This window comes from Moschus berezovskii, chromosome 4, assembly GCF_049115385.1.
Source record: "Moschus berezovskii isolate FMDL1 chromosome 4, NW_MosBer_1.0, whole genome shotgun sequence".
NCBI classification, from domain to species: domain Eukaryota; kingdom Metazoa; phylum Chordata; class Mammalia; order Artiodactyla; family Moschidae; genus Moschus; species Moschus berezovskii.
The window spans coordinates 113,496,478-113,517,046 of NC_142463.1; the positions used below are offsets into that span (position 1 = coordinate 113,496,478).

Below are 20,569 nucleotides of genomic sequence, written 5' to 3' on the forward strand. Positions count from 1 at the left end.
TTTCTGGGTTGCTAAACCAGAGAGTTAATGTTGTACAGTATTTTGTACGGTTACAATCTGTCTGAGATTGGATAATAGTGTTTGCAAAAGTATAGTATTCTGAATCTGTATATATTTTCCTACAGTAGCTATCCAGTATTTTTCTGTCAATCAAGAGGACTTCAGTAGACAATAATTTATGTGACCATGACAAGATACTATTTTTTTTTAATTTTTGTATTCAGAAATAACTGAGAAGTATATCTGTTCTTGAACACTGCTCCTTGCTTGTTCATTTTTACTCAGGAAATTTTTAGCCACGTACTTAAAAATGCAGAATCTAGATTAACGTCATGATAAACAAATTGTTCTTCCCACAACTCTTTGAAGAGCTGATTTGAACTCTTTATTTCTCAAACTGTAAACCATAGGATTGAACAATGGCGTTAGGATTGTGTAGGATACTGATATGAGAGCATCCTGGCTTGAGGAATAGTTGGATTTAAGCCTTAAGTAGATAAAGGAGGCACAGCCATAATGGACAATGACAATAATGAGGTGAGAAGCGCAGGTGGAAAAAGCTTTGTACCTGCCTAATGTGGAAGGAAATTGGAGTATAGCAGAGATGATGTGAATATAGGATACCAAAATCAACAGCAGGGGAATCATCAGGACCAATGTGCAGAGCATGATAATGACAATCTGACTAAAATGGGTATGGTAAGATGCTACCTTGAGAACAGGAGAGATGTCACAGAAGAAGTGGTGTAGTTGGTTGGAGGAGTGAAAGGGCAGGTGAAATACCAAGGATGTGATGATCTGGGCAACAATAAAGCCACAGGCACAGGCAGCAGCCACTAGTCCCATGCACACCCCATGCCCCATGAGCACTGTGTAGCGCAGAGGGTCACAGATGGCCACATAGCGATCATAGCCCATGGCTGCCAGCAGGAAGGAGTGAGAGCAACCTAGAAAGAGGAAGGAAAACATCTGGATGGCACAGCCCAGGAAGGAGATGGTCTTCTTCTGGACCAGCAGGTCAACCAGCATCTTGGGTACAATGACGAAGGTGTAACAAGTCTCAAAACAGGAGAGGACACCAAGGAAGAAGTACATGGGGGTGTGGAGGGCCCTGTCCAGCACAATGGTGGAAATGATGATGGCATTGGTGCCCAGGGTGAACAGGTAGACCAGCAGGAAGATAGCAAAGAGCAGCCACTGCAGCCCAGCCAGAGATGAGAAGCCAAGGAAGACAAACTCTCTCACCAAGGTCTCATTGACACACTCCATGGAAGACGCATCATCAGAAGACAATCTGAGAAAGAAGACAGTGGCAAGAATAATCTCTGAAAAATAGAAGAATCCCAAGAAACTGGTGATCATAGAACATGTATTCTCAGGTTTTGAGTTTATTCATTATTCCCCTTCCTGGTTTTTGTAAGACATAAAGAAGCATCTAAAAGTATTCAAAGCTTGCATCCAACTTTGAGTTTCCCCAATATTTTTAACATCATAGGAAAACTTTCTTGACATTTCTTTTATACAGTTGTATAAAGATTTCAGGAAACCAGTGACATATCCTGATTTCTGGAGAAAAGTGTTGTGTTGACCCTGATGTTTTCTGCTTCTATAGTTATACCATTCCATCTCCCCAACTCAAACCTTATGAAATGCACACATCTTTTCTTCCTCCATTTATCCCCCTGATTCTTTGTTCAGTGCCTAACATGATGATTTTTATTGCTTAGAAGGTACATTTATTACTAAATAATTGCTACCATCTTTCTAATTCCAAGTTCCTCAATTCTTAGGACTATGAATACATTTATACAAATATAATCTTAAATTTTATCCTTGCAAACATATGTAAAATTGAGTGCTGTAGGAATAAAATGAATTTTGAATTTAGATAGATATAAGCTTTAATCCTGACTCCGGCATGTTCTTGTGGTAAGATCACAAATTCTCTAAGTCCCACTTTCTCATTTGTATGATGAGAAAAGTAATTCTTGCCTTCTAGGGTTATACAGTAAATTAATTGGAACCATGTATTACAAAAGAGACATTCAATACCTAGTGCTTAATAAAGAATTCCATCTAATCACTTTTTTGTTGTTCTTCGGGAATTAGAAATATTTTCATCAAGGATATAATGAGCATTTATTGAACACATGGCAAGTTGCTGAAACTGCCTTTCTGAACTTTCTCAGGGGTGCAAAGGGGATTTAAAAGAGATTATCATTCCTCTGAGTTCTCCAAGCTTGATTAAAAGTAACTTGGTCTTACTGGAGTCCTGTTCTGCACTGGAAGGGAGGCAAGTTGACTGATCTTGAAGTTCCAAGCAAGTTCTTTGGTATTTGGTTCTATGTAGTCTGAGTCACCCAGGCAGGTTATCTACGCCTTGCAGAGAGCAAAGGAGGTTTCCCAAAATTCCTATTTTGGAGTGTGGGGGTATATAGGATAAGTTTAGAAGATAAAATAGTATTGCATAGTCAGATTTAGTCACATACGAATAACAATTTAGAAGTTTATCATTTTGGATGCTCTATAAATCAATGATGCACACTTTATGTATGTTTTAGTCTACATATATAGAAATCAACATCAGCTCTTTGAAAATGAAAACATGAAACTGTTAGTCGCTCAGTTGTGTCTGACTCTTTGAGACCCTATGGACTGTAGCCCACCAGGAATCTCTGTCTATGACATTCTCCAGGCAAGGAGGCTGGAGTGGGTAGCAGTTCCCTTCTCCAGGGGATCTTCCTAACCTAGATACTGAACCCAGGTCTCCTGCATTGCAGGCAGATTCTTTACCATCTGATACATCAGGAAAGTCCTTTATTGAGTTCTTAAAAATTAGAGATGAAGCATAAGCTGGAATCAAGATTGCTGGGAGAAATATCAATAGCCTCAGATATGCAGATGACATCACCCTTATGGCAGAAAGTGAGGAGGAACTGAAGAGCCTCTTAATGAAAGAGGAGAGTGAAAAATTTGGCTTAAAACTCAGCATTCAGAAAATGAAGACCAAATCATCTGATCCCATCACTTTATGGCAAATGGATGGGGAAACAGTGGAGACAGACAAAATTTATTTTTGGGGCTCCAAAATCACTGCAGATGGTGCCTGCAGTCATGAAATTAAAAGGCACTTGCTCCTTGGAAGGAAAGTTATAACAACCTAGTCAGCTTATTAAAAAGCAGAGACATTGCTTTGCCAACAAAGGTCTATCTAGTCAAAGCTATGGTTTTTCCAGTAGTCTTGTATGTATGTGAGAGTTGAAATATAAAGAAATCTGAGTGCTGAAAAATGGATGCTTTTGAACCATGGTATTGGAGAAGACTCTTGAGAGTCTCTTGGTTTGCAAGGAGATCCAACCAGTCCATCCTAAAGGAAATCAGTCCTGAATATTTATTAGAAGGACTGATGCTGACGCTGAAACTCCAATATTTTGGCCACGTGATGCGAAGAGCTGACTCATTTGAAAAGACCCTGATGCTGGGAAAGATTGAAAGCAGGAGGAGAAGGGGATGACAGAGGATGAGATGGATGGATGTCATTACTGACTCAATGAACATGAGTTTGAATAAATTCCAGGAATTGGTGACGGACAGGGAGGCCTGGTGTGCCGCAGTCCATGGGGTCACAAAGAGTCAGACATGCCTGAGCAACTGAACTGAACTGAATTGAAAGATTAGATTAGATTACTTAATAATATCCATATTTTATAACTTCATTGTTTTTATTATATTTTAAGCATTACAGTTATATATATGAATAATAAAATAATTTTTCCTTTCTTATGGAAGCTATAATTAAATAGCTAGCCATATTGTAAGACATACATAAATAAATACATACATCATAAATGTCATCATAAATAAAGACATGCATCATAAATATCATAAAGGAACAAGCAAAATCTTGAAAATCTTGAGGAAAAAACAAGCAACTTCATGGAAATCTTTGAAGAGCAAATGCCATTTGACTGTCAGCTATAAACATTTTGATAAAAATATGGACTGAGTGTCAGTGTCACTCTTTATGTAAACCTTGTGATGTAGATGACTAATTTTCCTTAATGTTGATTAGCCCTTCAGAATGGAACAAATACCTGTCGTTTTGTTGTCAAGCATAAAGATACATCTTTTTTTACAAAGGAAATAACAAAATTTACATAATTCTGTGAACTGAGAGACACTCCTTTCTTCTCTTTTTCTTCCTTTTCTTTCTTTACCAAAACTGCCACATTGAGGTCACAAACTCAAAAACCACCAAAAAGCCCAATTCAGTTGACTTATTTGGGGATCATCATCCCAAATATTAGTCCATCTGTATTGATTTTAAAGTTTCCAGGAAGAAAAAGTAGGATATAATTTTGGTATCAGCTTATCAACAAAAATTTAGATGCATTGTATAGAAATATAAAATAAAGCATTATTTATCATGTTTTTCATAATGCAGATGGTGTGAAAATACTGTTATATTTGGTCTCTCATTTGGTCCTCATCATGATCTCATGAGTAGGTATTACTTTTGACTTTTTCACTGTAACAGAGAATAATTTGAGAATCAAAGTGTTTGGAGACTCCTTTCAAATTCACACAGTTAGTGGAACAAGCACAAAACTATGAATATTCTGACTGGCATAGAAGTAAAATGTGTGTGTGTGTGTGCGTGTGTATTGGTGAGAAAGGAAAAATAGTATTCTGTCACCTCCTTACATAGGATGGTATTTTAACAAAAGGATTCCTCCCTAGAGAAGGAAATGGCAACCCGCTTCTGTATTCTTGCCTGGAAAATTCCATGGACAGAGGAGCCTGGTGAGCTAAAGTTCATGGGGTCTCAAAGAGTTGGCCACGACTGAGCACATCGGCACATACTGTGATCTAAAATAGTTGTTTCCTTTTTGTATTCCTACCAGAGAGTTTGGGACTTCCAGTTCTTCCACATGCTTACCAATATGTTCAGTCTTTCTAAACTTTTGATGTTTTTAATAAATGTGTAGCATTAAAAAAAAAAAAAGAAGAAAGGAAAAAAGGATTCTTGTTACAATTTTGTTACAGGCTCAAGTCCCAACCCCACTGTGTATTAGCTATAGGACTTCAACATGTCTGAAGTACTCTCCTCTTCCTTATAATAGGGTTCATTCTGATACCAGCTAACCTAATATTCAAGGTTTGTTCAAAATGAACAAGAGAATATCATTGCAAAGCTTAAATATCACACAAATATTAGTTCTGTAGTTGTAATTTAGAGTTGAAAGGGAAGACAATTTTGAGAATATTTCTGTCATACTGCTTGGTATACTCCATTGATTTCAGGAAGAGTATATAAGATAAAGATGATTGCCGTTCCCAGGACTGAGGAAGGCATATTGCATTTTTGTCCTTGTTTCTTATTCAAGGGGATCTCCAGAAAACTGGGGTCATAAATGTTATGTATAGCTGTGACAAAGTGAAAATTTGTCATTCATGTCTGACTCTTTGTGACACAATGGACTGTGGCCCCGTCAGTCTCCCTCTGTCCGTGGAATTCTCCAGGCAAGAATATTGGAGTGGGTTGCCATTTCCTCCTCCAGGGGACCTTCTTGACCCAAGGATCATATCCGATTCATGTCTCTTATGTCTCCTGCATTGGCAGACAGGTTCTTTACCACTAGTGCCATGCTAAGTGAAATAAGCCAGACACAGAAGAACAAATTCCATTTTGCAAACGTTATCTAAAATAGTCAAATTCACAGAAAGAGAAAGTCAAATAGTGACTGCCAGGACTTGGGGAAAGGAAGAGAGAGTGGCTGTTCATTGGTGTTAAGTTTCAGTTATGTGAGATGAATGTTTTCTAGAGATCTGTTGTATAATATTGTATCTATAGCTAACATTTTGTTATTGTATACTTAAATATTTACTAAGAGGGTAGATCTCATGTTTGTTGTTCTTACTAAAATGAAACAAAAGTTTTGTGAATAAAGTGTTGTTGAGTGTATTTTTGAATTAAATCAGAACCAAGACTGTGTCCATGTAAATTTAGGAAGAGCAATGAGACAATTAATTTAAAGTATGTATAAAACGTACATGTATAGTTCTATAAAAGTTCATTTTAAAATTTCATTAATCTTGATTAACATTATTTGGTGTCCTCATTCTTAGGTATGGCTGTCTCTCTCTTTCACTGTCACTACACCAGTGTGGGCCCCTTACCCTTCTCTGTCTCTTACCTCAGCTGAGAAAGCACAGGTCCTGCTGGGGATAGATGCTTGCTCTTGTCCCTGTCCACCATCCAGGTGCTCATTGCTGTAGGTGCTGAGTCCAACATGCTGTCTGTTACTCATAGATGGGCCCCCATCAGACTCTCCCTCTCCCTAAGAAAAGCCAGAGGCACAGTGACTACAGGAGCTAGAACCCAGTTGAAATGGACAATGGGAAAAGATCAAAACAAGGCAGAGGCTACCGATCTCTACTCAGGGGTAGAGATATGACGATGGTCTGGGGACTTCGACCCAGACCCAAATCAAGTGTAACTAGTTTCTTCTTGACATTTTGTGCCAACTGATCAAAGACCACAAGTCATATGTAATAATGACCACAGAAGTGTTGGCACTTTCATTGCATTTATTGGTAGTGGGAGGTTTCTCTTTGGGTCTCCTGATGCCACAGTCATTGCCATGGAGACGTTGCACTGGGTTTAATTAAATAGCTGAATTGATTGTGGAAAGTAGAGGCAAGTTATCAAATGCCAAATTGCTCCAAATTGTACTCAAATATTAGGGCTTTGGGAGTGGAAGGCTCTAAGCCACTTTCAGATGCAGCAATTTTCAAAAATTGACACTTTTGAATTGATTTCTCAATTTTATGTTACCAAAGGATTGAAAAGGTGTAATTCATGATGATGGGTACATTATAAAGCATGTTTGTTCAGCATAAAATGTGCTTTTGCACTTATAATTGGGAATATATCTTTCTGTCAGGCTGAGAGAACCAACTGAGCAATGTTGCTTTTACAGTAAAGGCCCAGGTCAGGAAAAGTTGAAAGGAGATTGATTTCACCATTAACCACTGAGTTCATTTTTTCTCCCTCTTTATTCCATTATCCAGAAACTAATATAGCATACTGTTACACATAGGAGACACTAAAGGTGTGCTGAATGTTGGGTGAATAAATGGTCACAGGCAGCATTATCCCAATTATATCAATGACCTCTTCGTTTAAACAAAAATATCATTTATTTTCCAGTTTCCAAAATTTCTGGTTTCCATTTGCCTGTGGCTAAGCTAGAAATGATTGATTTCAAAAGCAATGTCAATAAATGTTAAAGTTCCCTAACAATGGCTTGATGCATAGTTAGAACTCATCAACTATCTGATAAGTTGAGAAATAATGATATTGAGAACAAACGTGAAAACAAAGGAATAACAAAAAATAAGTGAGATGGAGAAATAATGTCCCAAAAGGAATAAGAAAAGTGAAATTTTAGATATCTGATTCTGAATGCCAAGCGTTTTTGTTGTTGTTATTGGTGTCCATCATTTACTCCAAATGCATGTTTTGTTTTGTTTTTTAATTTTTTAAAGCTTTTTTAAATTAAGGTATGATAGAGATGGGAAAAGCTGTACATATTTGATGATACAACTAGATGAATTTGATATAGGTATATTTCCATGACCAGACAACCTTACCTGCCTCCTGAGAAAACTGTATGCAAGACAAGAAGCAACCATTAGAACCAGACATGGAAAAAAGTACTGGTTTCAAATTGGGAAAATAATATGTCAAGGCTGTATATTGTCACCTATTTAACTTATATGCAGAGTAAATCACGCGAAATGCCGGGCTGGATGAAACACAAGCTGGAATAAGATTGCTGGGAGAAATATCAATAACTTCTGATATGCAAATGAAACCACCCTTATGGCAAAAAGCGAAGAACTAAAAGACTCTTGATGAAAGTGAAAGAGGAGAGTGAAAAAGTTGGCTTTAAACTCAACATTCAAAAACTGAAGATCATGGCATCCAGTCCCATCACTTCATGGCAAATAGAAGGGGAAACAATGGAAATAGTGGCAGACAATTTTTTTCAGTTCCCAAATCACTGCAGATGTTGACTGCAGCCATGAAATTAAAAGATGCTTGCTCCTTGGAAGAAAAGTTATGACCTACCTAGACAGCATATTAAAAAGCAGAGACATTACTTTGCTGACAAATATCTGTCTAGTCAAAGCTATGGTTTTCCCAGTAGTCATGTATGGATGTGAGAGTTGGAACATAAAGAAGGCTGAGCACCAAAGAATTGATGTTTTTGAACTGCAGTGTTGGAGAAGACTCTTGAGAGTCCCTTGGACTACAAGGAGAGCAAGCCAATCAATCCTAAAGGAAATCAATCCTGAATATTCATTGGTGGGATTGATGCTTAACTCGAAGCTCCAAAGCTTTTCCCACCTGATCGGAAGCACTGACTCATTAGAAAAGACCCTAATCCCTGGAAAGATTGGAGGCAGGAGAAGGGGATGACAGAGGATGAGATGGTTGAATGGCATCACTGACTCAATGGACCTGAGTTTGAGCAAGCTCCAGGAGATGATGAAGGACAGGGAAGCCTGGCGTGCTAAAGTCCATGGGGTCACAAAGAGTCTGACACAACTGAGCAATGAACAACAATACATATCCATGAAACAATCACCACCATCAAAACCATAGACATATTCATGACCTCCCAAAATTTTCTCCAGCTACCTTTATTATCATTTTTTATAAATTGTGATAAGAAGACGTACGGCCTGTCTTCTAAGCAAAATTTAAGTATACAATACACTATTGTTATCTCAAAGTACCATACTGTATAGTACATCTCCAGTTATCTTGCTAACTGAAATTTTGTACCCTTTAACCTACATCTCCACATTTCCTTTATTCCCATTATCCTATTGTCTTCTTCTACTAGTTTAACTATTTCACAGATTTCACACATAAGGCGATCATGCAGTATTTGTCTTTTTGTGTCTGGCTTATTTCTCTTAGCGTAACGCTCTTGAAATTCACCCAATCTGTGGCAAATGTTAGGCTTTCCTTTTTTTTTTTAAGGCTGAATAATATTGTGCTCTCTCTCTCTCTCTCTCTCTATATATATATATATATATACCACATTTTTTTCTTTATCTATTTTCTTTTATACATACCATTAGGTTGTTTTCATATCTTTGATATTGTGAATGGTGCTTCAATTAACACGGGGATGCAAGTATTGCTTTGTGATTCTAATTTCAATTCCTTTCAATAAGTGCCCCAAAAGTGGGATACCTAGATCATATGGTAGTTTTATTTTGAATTTTAAAAGAACTTCCAAGCTGTTTTTCCTAATGGCTGTATCAATCTGTATTTCAACCAACAGTGTACCAGAATTCCCCTTTCTCCACACGCTTGCCAATGTATTATCTTTTCATTGATAAAGGTCATTCTAACAGATGTGAGATGATATCTCACTATGGTTATAGTTTGCATATCCCTGATGATTAATGATTTTGAGTATTGTGTATCTACCTTTGATTATTTGTTTTGTTTTCAAATTGGGGAAAGCATAGCCTCTATTAATGGTTCTAGGAAACACTGGATAGCAACATTCAAAATAATAAAACAGTTCCCTTTTGCTACAGCATACATAAAGATGAACTCAAAATGGATTAAAAACTTAAACATAAAGCCTGACACTATAAAATTCTTAGTAAAAAATAGAGAAAAAGCTTCTTAACATTTGCCATTGCAGGGTTTTTAATATGCCCCTCAAAGTACACATAACAAAAGCAAAAATAAGTAAGTAGAATTATGTCAAACAACTTCTGCACAGCAAAGAAACAATCAACAAATTAAAAAGACAATCTGTGAAATACAAAAATAGTTTTGCAAGCAATGTATCTGGTAAAAGACTAATACCCAAAAATATAAGGAACTCATACAATTTAATAGCAAAAAAACAAAAACAAAAATTTTGTTTAAAATTGGGTAAAGAAGCTGAGTAGAGATTTTTCCAGAAAGAAATACAGATGGACACACCCACTACTTGGAGTAATATCTCAATTTTATTATATTTTAAATTTTGTTCTCATGTTCATCGAATTGCTTCATCCTGAAATTTCAGGAGGAGCAGGTAATGTTTACTAAGTCAGTCAGGATATTGGATTTTTTTTTCTGTAGTGTTTGATTCAAGATGAGCATGTGATCTAAATCTGTTCAATCAGGATCAACAAAATTCAGTCTCCCAACTTTTGTTTTTACATCCAAGGATGTGAATGATTTCTTCCTCTGGACTAGATTTCGTAAGCTAAAGTTGTCAGAGACTGCTGAGTTTAGGCTAAAAAAATGGAACCAAGACTGAAGAAGCAGATCTATGAGATGCATCCAGATAACTGTTTGAACTCTGTATCAAATGTGGTGCCAGAACCACAGTTGCACTGGACTTTTCAAGCTTACATAAACCACGTTATATTTTTTTGTTAATGCCTGTTTGAGTTGGATTATCTTTTATTTGCAGCCCAAAGAATCTTAAATTATAAGACCTGATTTCATTCCATGACAGATTGAAGATGACTTAAAGTATGTCTTATTAAGGCAAGCATTATTATGTAAAAATGTAAGAAATTAGAACAAAGGTGAATAATGATATCTTAATAAGGTGAATTTGGGAGGAGCCATTACATAGAAATGTGTACAGCGAACAAACATATGTATTAAATGTAATCTTAAAATTAAACAACAAGGTTCATACTAGCTAATTCAAAGCATACATAATTGAGTCTTATTGTTCTCAGATATAAAACATCTAAAGGATGTGATTTCCAGTAGTACTTCAAACAGAAGTATTGATCATATTGATTAAGTCATAAATAATCATTAGAAATCCAGGCAGAATAAAAGTTCTACAAAACAGTGTGACCACATCATACATTTAAATATCAGTCTAATAGCCTAAATGAAAAGTGTAAGCTCATGTAGTCTCAGCCCACTCAGATCCCTGGTTTATATGAACCATCACTGTGGATTTAAGAGTGGAGTCTCTATTTTGTACAACCCTCTGACTTTCCTGAAAGCAAACTCTGCTGGCTTTCAAAGCCAAACTTTTTTGAGGTCATCATTCTGTCATAAGGCCCCCGATTTGGGGCTCAGCTCAGGCTTCTTACTTCTGACAGAGAATCTCTGTGATAGTGATAATAGTCTGTCTGTGAGTTGCCCACTGAGATCATCAGCTGCGATTCTTCTTGTGGTTGTGGTTCCTTCTGTATGTCTTTAGTTGTAGAATATCTTTTCTGCTAGCTTTCCAGTCTTTCTCATCAATAGTTGTAACTGATGAGATTATAAATACTGTAATTTTGGTGTGTCCATGGAAGGAGTTAAGTTCAGAGTCTTCCTACTCCCCCATCTTGTCCAATCCACTCATAATGACTTTAAAATAAAAAAGACTCAGGTAGCTTTAAGTCTTTCTTTCTATCTTTCTTTTTTGACAAAAAAGATTTATTTGTCTCTCAAATTGAAGTTCCATCCAGGACACTTTCATGAATATAACTTTGCCAACTTATCAACTCACACACATAATTTTGGGAAATGAGTACTAGTAAAAAACTTTTCAAGAGCAGTCTTCACTTCCTTATTCCTCAATGTGTAGGCAAATTGTTTGAGTAGAGAGGTGATCACTGTGTGGGTCACTGCCACAAGCTGGTGTATGAGGAGCCCAGGGATGTGAACCTCAATAGATAAATGAAGCACAGCCATAGTGGACAATGACCACTATGAGGTGGGAAGACCAGGTGGTAAACCCTTTATACTTCCTTACAGAGAGATCTTGAGGATGGTGGAAACAATGAAGGCGTATGAGATGAAGATCAGCACTAAGGGAACCAGCAACACCAGAATGCTGAGGAAGAAGATAACCATCTCCTTCAGACTGGTGTCTGTGCAGCCCAGTTTTATAACTGGGGGAATGCTACAGAAGAAATGGTTGATCTGACTGGAGGTACAGAAGAGTACACTAAATACCAAGGCGTTGACAACCACAGAGATCAGGAAACCACAGAGGCTTGAGGCTGAACCCAGCATGCAGGTGGCACAGCTTACAGTGAGTGTGTCATTGAGAAGGTTGCAGATGACAGTATAGTGATCATAGCCCACCACAGCATTTAGAAAAGAGTTGGTGCATGCCAAGCCCACAAAGAAATAGAACAGGGAAGTAACTATATTCTGAGAAAGAAATAGTATTGTGGAAAACAGCTGGTCATCATTTTGGTACAATGAGCAAGATGCAACAGGTTTCAGAGCAGGAGAAGACAAAGAAAAAGAAGTACATAGGAGTGTACAAATCCTGATCCAAAAGGAATGACAGCCATGATGGTAGGATTGGCCATTAGAGTGGTCAGGTAGACCAGGAGGAAAAGAAGAAGAGAAGGATATGCAGATGCCCCAGCTTTGAGAAGCCTGTAAGAATGGACTTGGAGGTCATATTCTGGTTCTACCTCACCAATAGGCACTGGGAATCAAACTCAGACATCCTTACATCCAGAACAGAAAGAATATGGCAAAAGTGAGGTTCTTCCATGGAAACCACAGATGCATTTCTGTACAAAGCTAATGATACTGATATGAAAAAAAATTAGTAACAATTTAAGCACACTAATCAAGGAAGGAGGGGAAAGCAGAAGGCATGAGAAGCAGTGACATAAGTTTTAAAAAATTCCAAGTCAATCATATCTGAATAAGTTTATTTCTGTAAGTTGTTCTCATTCTTTGTTTTATGGTTGTACAGAAGATTCATACAAAGCACATTAAATCAATAAGTGATTTTAAGCTCATCTCATCCAATCCTGCCATTTTATGGAAGAAGAAAATGATTTACTTAATTGACATGTTAACCCAAAGTTAATGAAAGGAGTAAAATAATGAACTTTGAGAGGAAATCAATCAAACATAGACTAAGGAAAAAGACATAAGAATCAATAAAACTAAAAGCTTTTTCTTAAAGAAAAATAAAATTTACAAAGTCAGCTAAATTAAGTAGGAAAAAAGAGAAGACTCAAGTAAAATAAAAGAAACAAAAGAGGAGGCATTATAATGTATGCTTCAGAATGTTAAAAGAGCAATAAAGGAATATTATCACCAATTAACTACCTCTAAATTGGGTAATTTTGAAGAAATGAATACATTTATAGAACCATTAATCTACCAAAACTGTATCAAGAAGAAACAGAAAGTTTAAGTAGACAAATAACAGTTAAAGATATTAATCAGTAATCAAAAATCTCCCAATAAAGAAAAATCCAAGATCAGATGGTTTTGTGAGCTAATTTTACCAAGCTTACAAAAAAGAATTGACACACACCTTATTAAATGCTTCCAAAAAATAGATGAGGAAGGAACACTTTCAAATTTAAATAATGAAGCTAACATCATCCTGATACCAATACCAGGTAAAGACAACATGAAAACTACAAGCCAACATCCCCAAAGAGCATAGATGGAAAAATCCTCAACCAAATACTAGGAAACTAAATACAAGAGAACATTACATTTATTATATTTTATTCTTAACGATACAAGGGTGGTTGAAGATATACAAATCAATCAATGTGCTGTACCACATTAATGAAATAAAAAACATCATCAAATAAATACATGGAGAAAAAGTATTTGACAAAGTTCAACATCCAATCATGATTAAAACTCTCTCCAAATAGTTATAGAACATTAACAAAGTAAAGCTGGTATATAAAAAGCCCACAGCTAAATCATAATCAATGAAAGAAAATGTAAAGTTTGTTATCTAAGATTGGGTACAGTGGAAAGATTCCCACTTTTGTCACGCCTATTCAGCATTGTACTAGAAGTCCTAGTCAGAACAATTAGACAAGGAAAAGAAATAAAAATCAGAATGAGAAAAGTAAAAGTATTTCTATTTGCAGATGATGCAAACATAGAAAACTCTAACAATTCAATCAGAAAATGTGTATTCAAACTAACAAACAAATTTAGTAAAGTAGCAAGATACAGAATCAACAGAAAACCAGGTATGTTTCTATACACTGTCAATAAATTATCCAAAAAGGAAATTAAGAAAATAACTTCATTCGTAATAGCAACAGACAGAAAAAAATATTTAGGAATTAACTTAGCCAAAGAGGTGAAAAACTTGTACACTGGTAGTTGTAAAATACTGAAGAAGGAAGTGAATGAAGAAACATGAAAGAAAAGACATCTAACTAACAGATAAATGGAAAGACAGGCAGCATTTACAGGCTGAAAGAATTGATATTGTTAAAATGTCTATACTACCCAATGTGATCAACAGGCTGAAAGAATTGATATTGTTAAAATGTCTATACTACCCAATGTGATCAACAAAGTTCAATTCCTATGAAAATCCTATTGACATTTTTTTTAAAAATAGGAAAAAAAAAAACCTGAAATTAAATATAGAACCACAAAGGACATTGAATAGCCAAAGCAATATTGAAGAACAAAGCTTTAAAGCCTCACTCTTTAAGATTTAAAAATATATTACAAAGCTACAGTATTCAAAATGGTATGCCATTGACAAAATCAAACACACAGACCAAAGGAATTGAATAGAAAGCACAGAACTAAATCCATCCATTTATGGTCTATATATAACTTGCAGGTCTGTAATTTACATTTAAATTTTTGTATTAAGTGAAATATTTTTAGAAAAGTAAAAGCAATTATATAGTAATTATAAAAAGTAGGATCAATATCCTAACTAGTGTAAAAATCTCCTTTCCATCTGTGGATGATTTGAAAATAGAACAAAATAGACTCAAGTAACCAAGGGCAAGTTTCAACTTCTGTTTTTGTGTTTCCTGATAGAAGCAACACTCCTTCGAAAAATAGCACCTCTGAGCTGTGAAGCCCACTATTATGTAAGTCATTAGAGGTATTAATAAAAAGAATCATTTCCCCCGCTCCGCCCATTACATTGGTTCCCAGACCGAATATATTCTTGTTGTTGGAGAATAGGCACAATAAATTGTTTGCTAGCTCAGAGTATACACTGCTTTGAGTAGACCTATGGGGTTCCATCATGTGTTGTCACATAGGTGGTGCTTTGCCTGAGCCTTCAGTAAGCCATTTAATTTTATATTATGACACCTACTTCTAAGTGATGGATACATAGAGAGAGCCTGGTTTCTCAGTATTATTTACTAATTACAATGGTCTTACTGATTTGTGAGGTAATTAGTCAAAGACAAATTTTCCAAATATATATAGATCAATTTCAGAGATCTCCTTTCTGCCTCTTTGTAATATTTAAGTCTTCCTATTCTAGAAGCAAGCTCTTTTTATCACTAAGGCATCTGACTGTTGGGGAAAGTGAACCTCTATATCACTTTTCCTTTTTCAAAAGTGTCTTATTATTCCATGTAAACTTCATAAATTTGTATTGTTAGGTTGCTTTCACAATTTATGCTGGAGTTGGAATTAGAATTATATTGATTTTGGATTAGCTTGAATAAAATTGACAACTATATATATCTAGTTATTCTAGTAAAAATTTGTAAAATAACAAGAAATTTAATGATAATGCTCAACTAGATTTTAACAAGACATTTGTCAAAAATTCAGATTTTTGCAGAACACTCCTGTGTTCCTACTTAGAATTTCTATGAACAAAGATCTGAGAAGATAAATTTGCAATTATGCCCTCTTTTGACTCATAAATAAAGCTGAGACTCACTGGACAAACATAATCTTTTCCTGACTTAAAATTCAATGAAACATTTCCACTTGGTCTTTGAATTATAGTCTTAATTGTGGTGATTTCTCCTTCAGAATCCTTAACAGATGGACTCAACTTCCAGTGAAGACATGGGCCAATTATCCTTATGACTCCTACTCCCCAGATTCCTCAACTAAAGCTACTTGGTGACATTATTTTTCCATAATGACCTTAACTTCTAATAAACCACAGGACAATGTCTCCAAGGCAATAGATCAAGCCTCAGGAGTCCAACAATCTCAGCATATACTTCTAATAACCACACCCCACGTTGGTCACCAGAATTTCTAAATATGATGACTTTGCCTGGAAATGCTGCGAGTTCTTATGAACAGGGGAAGCTGCCTTTGTTGATACAGAGGAGAGCTTCTGTCTCAAGGAAGATTCACACTCTTCTGCTGATATTTCTTCAAGTTCTGATCTTTGGTTTAATATTTACTTGTCAAGGGATCCTAGACAAGAAAGGAGGAGAATCCTAGAAAGGACAAGAGCAATATAGGTATTTGCTGAGCATTGAGAAATATTGATCTAGTTAGTCTGGGGCTTTGTGGGGTCTAAACCTTGGTGAGTGGTAGTATTGTCAACACCTCCTCACATTGCAATTCTGGTAAGTGACAGGATTAAGAAGAAAAACCAGGGTGTGCTTTTAACTCCAGGTACTGAGTGTCTGGAGTTGGTTCATATAGTTCTTCAATTTTTCCTTAATGATCAGACTGGGTCAGTTTTGCTCCCAGCTAGATCTCTTTTTCTTTTCTTCTTCTTCTTTTTTTTTTTTAATGGTAGCCTCATGAACTAAGTGAAACACATACTTACTGAATCTGCACTTCTCTACTTGCTGTGTACTTATGGATATGTTTTTAGCTATAATTGAAACCTGATACTTAAGCTCCATTTTAGTAAGGCAATTCAGGATTTTCATGTGTATCTAAGAAAACAAAAATTCCACTTCTTTAATATCTGAGGCTGTGTACATGATTTCTTTTGATTAATTGATTGATTAATGTTTTCCATAAGTATTTGAAAATATCAAATTTTTGCATCTGAAAAATTATACATTTGCCCCTTTTTGAGGTACCCAGTAACTTAGATTATTGGCTGAGTATTTAATTCTAAATTATATAAAATTCCTTGAAGCATCTAAAGAGTTACAAAAATAAGTGCAGAAATGTCATTTCTAAGGATCATAACCTGAATTCCACCCCTAGGTTCTAAAATATCATGAACAGAGTTTAGGGATCATCTAACTAGAGAGTTTTGGACTTTCTCAGTTGAAATGTCTCTTAAGGATCAGTAATCAACTCTTAGCTTAAGTCAAAACTTCTACAGAATATTATTTTAAGAGCCTCTGGTTAAGTAATTTCTGTTTATTACAGTTATTGCCTGGTTACATTTAATTTTAAAAATAAAGAAACTGAATATACATGTTAAGTACTTTGACAAAGTCACACAAAGCTATGCCTGAAATATAGATCTTCTCCAATTGAGGCATCTTTAACCTTAATTTTACAGCCTGTGAGTTTTTGTCTGGAAGATCTTTTTAATCTTCTACTATTATATCTTTCTATCCCTAGTACTGATATAACACAGTCTTTGATGTTTTCTTGGGCAGAGGGGTCTGCCTTCTCAGATATACTTTGCCAGTGGATTTCCATACATCATGAAAAGGGCAAATATATCAATCACATAACTCATTTAGACTGTGGGTTTATATTAATAGTATAAAAAACGTCACCTAATTGAAATCAGCTGCCCTTATATGAGTCTGAGTGATAAATGTTATAGTTTTTATTTTTTTGGTATTGGATAGATACAGGTGCTCCTTCAGTATCAGATAATTTTAACTTCTGTAGTATACTCTACAATTTATACTCAGTGGCATGAGAATATAGTGAGAATTAGATACGGATTAGTTGACAGTAGATCCAGAAAAATGTTGAGAAAATGGTAAGAAAAGGAATAAGCAATGATCATAAATTGAGATTTCTCTCAGTGTTTTGAAAGAGACAGAAATCCCTTTACCCAGATAGAGATATTATACAGAGAAACTGCCTCATTGGTTTGCAATTTCTTCTTGTAGAAAACATATATATATATATATATATATATATTATATTTAAGTATACACATACATATATATATGTATATCATGGCGATATACATGATATTTACATTCTTTATATTTATATGTAATAAAAATACCTCTATAGTTACAGAATGAAAAAAAATCCCTGTCATTTGTGTTAAAGAACTTTTAAATCAGCATATATATCTTAATATTAACTTCAAGTAATTATATCTGCTAATTTTATGATCAATTTATAGTAATTAAGAAAGAAAAAAAACTTATCTTTTCAGAAATTTCTGATTACCTAACTTGAGGTCTAAAAGTCAAGATTTGCTATTGTCATAAAAAATGCAAAAACAAAAATTTCTGGTAGTAGATCCAAGTAATTCCTCAATGCAAAATGATGTAAAAGTTTAAATATACTGAAAAGTGCATAAATGAAGGCTGGTACAACCAATAAATCCTAAATTATTTTGTACCCAAAAAGCATTTTATTTGCTTCTTAGGCTTTGACAGTTGGGAAATACACCCATGATAAAATTATCTGATATAAGCCCTAAAAATAACTTTAAAAGAGAAGTTTGCAAACTGGATGTAGTAGCAGAATATTAAAAAGGAATCTTATTGTCATACCAATATGAAAAATATATAAAGCTTATGATTTGATTAGGAGTTGTAATCCTGGAAAACTGTCCAATTGTTTCATTCTCTGTCACTCTGTATGACATTTTTGCAAAGCTCTATTTTTCTGAGGCATCTCCGAATGGGGAAAGTGAAGTGTGTTTAAAATGCCACAAAGTACATGAGATTCTTTTTAACAGTCTAATGATTCTTTTCCTAAAAAAAGGAGAAACTTTTCTTTAAATTCATGTTATTTTCTGTTCCACTTTTGTCTCAGTGCTCTAGTTTGTGGAACTTCCGGCAATGTTCCTAATTGGTCTGAAAACTTTTTATTTTTTTCTTTTTCATATTGTTTTGTCTATTGTCATAAAATTTGACATAAAATTGTCATAATGAGTAACTGACATAAGGTATATGACAGTCTTACCACATATCTCATAACGAGCTGTCAATGACACAAATCCCCCCACACTTTTGCTCAGAGATCATCTAATTTTTCCTGTCCCTTCCCATTTTGTGGTTGGTTATCTAAAGTTCACATACTATGTCTAAACATCTCATTCTTTATTCTACTTTCTGATCAAGCTCAGATAGCTGAAGTTCAACATGTTTTTCCCTTTTGGAGAGCTGCTTTCCTTTGACTTGTAGTGAGCAAGAAAATCACAGTAATTCATAAGTAAAGTGCAAGGGAAAAATAATTTCAGATAATTCCTTAATCCTTAGCTAGACAGATAACATGTTTTTGGTCTTGGCAAAAAGTCTGTTAATTGGTTGTCAGTTATTCTGTTCCACAGTTAGTCTTAATTCTTATTTGGCAGGTATTTTTTGGAGGGAATCAATGAGTTCCATCAAATATCTGGAGATGCCTGCCACCTGAAGACTTTGTGCTCAGTTCCCCTAGCACGTCTCCATCTCTGAATTCTGGCCTTGGGCTCTGGCTCTCCTGTATTGCAATGACGATGGGGTGGGTCAATGAGACCTTGGTGAGAGAATTTGTCTTCCTTGGCTTCTCATCTCTGGCTAGGCTGCAGCAGCTGCTCTTTGCTGTCTTCTTGTTGGTCTACCTGTTCACCCTGGGCACCAATGTCATCATCATCTCCACCATTGTGCTGGACAGGGCCCTCCACACCCCCATGTACTTCTTCCTTGGTGTCCTTTCCTGTTTTGAGACTTGTTATACCTTCATCATTGTACCTAAGATGCTGGTTGATCTGCTGGTCCAGAAGAAGACCATTTCTTTTCTGGGCTGTGCCATCCAGATGTTTTCCTTCCTCTTTCTAGGTTGCTCTCACTCCTTCCTGCTGGCAGCCATGGGTTATGACCGCTACGTGGCCATCTGTGACCCTCTGCGCTACACAGTGCTCATGGGGCATGGGGTGTGCGTGGGACTAGTGGCCGCTGCCTGTGCCTGTGGCTTCACTGTCTCACTGGTCACCACCTCTCTGGTATTTCACCTGCCCTTCCACTCCTCCAACCAGCTCCATCACTTCTTCTGTGACGTGTCTCCGGTCCTCAAGCTGGCGTCTCACCACTCTCGTCTCAGTCAGTTGGTCATCTTTGTGCTTGGTGTGTTTGTCTTGGTTATTCCCCTGTTACTTATCCTGGTCTCCTACATCCGCATCATCTCTGCCATTCTAAAAATCCCATCCTCTGTTGGAAGATACAAGGCCTTCTCTACCTGTGCCTCCCATCTCATTGTGGTAACTGTTCATTATGGTTGTGCCTCTTTCATCTACTTAAGGCCCAAATCCAATTACTCTTCAAGTCAAGACACTCTAATATCTGTGTCTTATACCATCCTCACACCATTGTTTAATCCAATGATTTACAGTCTGAGAAATAAGGAATTCAAATCAGCTCTTCGAAGAGCAATGGTTCAGACTTCATATCCTGTCAATTAAAGAGCTAGTTTTTTAACTGTTCAGTTAATTGTAAGTCTTTTATGCGCCAAGTAAAATGTGCTTTGAAATATTTTTTTATTTAAATGACATTTTTCATATGAAAAGAATGGGACTCAAAGAAGTTAAGATATTCTGACTATCTGCCATGAGTAATACTCTAAGAAGGCCATGCAGACATGAAAATATAATTCATTTCTAGGATAAATTTCATTTTATTTCACTCCTGTAAGGAT

The 20,569-nt window shown here is 35.9% G+C and overlaps 2 protein-coding genes across 2 annotated transcripts; one reads left to right on the forward strand and one right to left on the reverse strand.

Moving 5' to 3' along the window:
• Window positions 1-330: 330 nt before the first annotated feature.
• On the reverse strand, window positions 331-1,269 carry LOC129541397 (olfactory receptor 10K2). Its single transcript, XM_055403276.2, has one exon. It carries the CDS (start codon window positions 1,267-1,269, stop codon window positions 331-333), a length of 939 nt encoding a protein of 312 aa, XP_055259251.2.
• An 18,125-nt stretch (window positions 1,270-19,394) lies between these two features.
• On the forward strand, window positions 19,395-20,336 carry LOC129541201 (olfactory receptor 10K1). The gene has a single exon (XM_055402934.2). The coding sequence runs from the start codon at window positions 19,395-19,397 to the stop codon at window positions 20,334-20,336; it is 942 nt and encodes a 313-aa protein (XP_055258909.2).
• Window positions 20,337-20,569: the final 233 nt, after the last annotated feature.